This window comes from Histoplasma capsulatum, genomic scaffold (assembly GCF_000149585.1).
Source record: "Histoplasma capsulatum NAm1 scaffold_8 genomic scaffold, whole genome shotgun sequence".
NCBI lineage: Eukaryota > Fungi > Ascomycota > Eurotiomycetes > Onygenales > Ajellomycetaceae > Histoplasma > Histoplasma mississippiense.
This window is the reverse complement of record NW_001813975.1, coordinates 1063829-1067110: the sequence shown is the minus strand read 5'-3', so window position 1 is coordinate 1067110 and position 3282 is coordinate 1063829. Positions and strand designations below refer to the sequence as shown.

Sequence of the window (3282 nt, the reverse complement as noted above, 5' to 3'; positions counted from 1 at the left end):
AGCGCGTCCTCGGTTTAGCAGGCGTCTGGGGAGCGGTTTTAATCACTAGCACCAAGTCTCTTGTGTTTCTTGCACTATTAAGCCATACCTTAACCCTTGCGTTTATCCAGTTGGTCGAACGTCCCCATATGCAAAAACTTTATGGCCAGAGTCTGAGACGAGATGCCGGCCTTGTTAGGAGCCTGAAGCGTTCATTGCCTCCCTCTCTAAAACAAATCCATGGCAGTGTCGACAAAATACTCGATGAGTCGTTTGAATTTATTGAAGAGTTCATTGAGGCCGCTCGGCCTAAGCTCGCTGCTGGTGTCCAGACTTTCGTGAAAGATACCTCTGCCCTGTTCCAAAAGTACCCGGCACGAGTCACCATTTCTCGCCTTGAACCGGACCTAGCTGGCTACGATCTAAAGGATTATTCTATTACATTGGAAGGTACTCAGCCTTCCCAGCCAGCACAATTCGAAAGAGCTAGTGATAAGGAAGGCGAAAGAGCGCGATGTACGCAATTCAGGAGAGGCGAGCAAGAAAACCTCATATTCGAATACGGGGCTCCAATCAAAGTTAAATGGACCGCGCCACTGAACCATAGTAAAAAGGATTGGATTGGTCTCTACATGGTTACTGATAATACCTCGCGGGAGGTCACAAGTGTGGCATCCCAGGGCCGGTGGATCGCTACTAACCAAGCTTCATTCGACTCTGAGACGTGCGAGCAGGGCCTAGTCTCGAGTGACATTGTTATGAAAATATGTCGGGAAGATTGCGAGCCAATCGACGTTGCATCTGGAGAAATGGTTTTCTCAGGCGATAAACTCTGGTGGACTCAAGGTGTCTTCGAATTCAGATACCACCACAACGGCAAGCATAATGTTATGGCTGTCTCGCGTCCCTTTGAAATCCGCATTGGAAGATTCGATGAGGATATCGTCGAAGCCGATAATTACGGCCTCGTGAGGGCGGCTGTCGAAGCTGCTTTGCTACCAGTTGTCCAAAATTGCTTTGACAGAGACCCGGAAATTGCACCGCAAACTGCTGAAGAACATTATGGCTGCCTCGTTGAAAGGGATGGGAAGTACTCGAAGAGAGTAGTGTTTGCTGTCCAGCACATGTAAGTGATCTAATATTTTTGAAATCCCTGCTTAACGGCTTTATAACTTGATACGCACGGCAACATCACACTAACGAGTTACTCAGGTTTGGTATCGAATTTGCTCCTGAGGTTGTCCGCGCCGATGGAAATGTTCGAAACTTGGCATGGCGGATATGTAATGCCAAGAAAGTTCTGGTATGTTATCACTATCGATTTCAAAATCTGTTGGTGGCAGTAGCGTTTCCATTCGGTTCAATTTGTCGTACAACTACGATGACTGACAAATGGATGTCCCAATTTAGGCACCGTATAGTATGTCACGTTCAAACGGAGCCTCGACACCCACGACAGAACACGAAGATTAGACCGCGACCGGCCTTAATGAAATGATAAATAATTATGACGACGTATCTCAAATTTTTATCCTCTGCACTTTTACTGACTATATATACGAAAACGCTGTTCTCTCATCATGATATTATTATCAATAATGTGGCATGTCCGTTCAGCTGTTTTGAAATTGGCAATTTCATTACCTAACGCAGTACGGGTAAGAATCTATGACAGTCATGGAAAGACAAGATAATTAATAGAAGGAAGAAGGGTGGTGGCTCTATGCATATTTAGATATATAGACTTATAAGGTGGAAGCACCTCTGCATGCATATACATACTTGCGATGCTTTTCAGCTACTGATCAACACCGCTCTTTCTCTCTTTGCTTCTCGAGCATGCACAAACCACTATGCTGTCTGATTAATTATTTAGTTTTTAATTGTTTTCCTTCAGAAGCGATATGGCGTTTTTTTATCCTTGCGAGAGTGGTGGGGTTTTTGATTCTGATGGTTATATCCTGCATATATATATATACAAACCCAGAATAGAAAGCTTATGAAAGAATACTAATTTTGGCATTTTGCTTTACATATGGGTATCGAAACAGCTACACAAATCATGAAATATGGTGATGAGAAGAATGTAATCAATGTAATCCATTGTCACAAATGAAACTAAAAGAAAACGCGAGGCTACCTTCACAGTTGGAGGGATTGTTTGAATTCAGGAGGAGCTCACCATGTATATACCTAAAAACCTTGGAAGTCAGCCATTATTCGTCGATAATCACCAATGAGTTGAAATCGATATCCTAAACACACACCATAACGGCTATGATGAGAGTTTCCAAAAAAAAAAAAAAAAAAAAAAAAAAAAAAAAACAGGCAGGAAGGCATGAAAAGAGATCAGTGTGGAGATATAATATATTCAGCAAAGCCATGAACTCATCCCTTCCCTCATCCCGACATCACCCTCGAAAAAAAAACGTCCCAAGACGAGCCGTTTCCCCAAGAGATGATCGGACGAGCTAATCGATCAAGGAAAAAATAAGGATAAGGACAGGGTAAAAAAAGAGATAGCTTGGGGGAGGTTTTTTAACGACCACCCCCAAAAATCCCTTCCATAAAAACACCAGTGGATCTCCACAACCAATCATCCCTCTTCTTTTTATTTATCTTCATCAACCAACTCCCAACTTGCAGACGAGAGGCGTCAACGAAAATAAAGAATAAGAAAAGGTCCGGTATCAGGGAGAGTGGGAAGATGTGGAAGAGTAACTCTTTTTTCCACCTTTCTTTCCTTACTTTCCTTTATGAAAGAAGGTGCTCCGTGAGGAGACTCGTGGAATGGATTGACTTGTTGTCATCATGAAGATTTGATTTGGTGGAAGGGGAAGTTGACCGCGAGATTGTTCATTTTAACGAAAATATATTAATACTAACATTGAGAGTAAAGATAACAACGGTAATATTGCTACGTTAATATTTTAATTTCGTTTGGTGTGGAGAGAGCGCAGGGAACACTATTTGAAATATCCAAAGGCTTGTCAGCTGCGATTCGTAAAAATGCCATGTTGAAGGAACAAGTCTGGATTTGTGGATCAGGATCGTTATTTTTGGTAAATGGGGTTTCTTCAATGAGTTTGCAGAAGCAGAACTGAATAGAAGGTTTCTCATCATAGAAAGCAGGCAGACAATGGAGAAGGTGGAAAAAATTATTGTACCTTACCAGCCTTGTCTTGTCCGTACACTTGAATAAATCCGTTCAAACACCCCCAAGAGACTTCTGTTCATTACCATTGTGTTAGCGCAGTCCACAAAGAGACTCAGTAAGAATAGTGCATTTGGTGAGAATGACTC

At 42.4% G+C, this 3282-nt stretch overlaps 1 protein-coding gene across 1 annotated transcript; it reads left to right on the top strand.

The window, feature by feature from the left end:
* Positions 1–128: 128 nt before the first annotated feature.
* Positions 129–1469, top strand: HCAG_07287 (predicted protein; the record flags this gene model as incomplete). The annotated part of the gene is made up of 3 exons (XM_001537815.1): positions 129–1105; positions 1192–1282; positions 1401–1469. The coding sequence occupies 3 exons, from the start codon at positions 129–131 to the stop codon at positions 1467–1469; spliced, it is 1137 nt and encodes a 378-aa protein (XP_001537865.1).
* Between the last annotated feature and the right edge of the window lie 1813 nt (positions 1470–3282).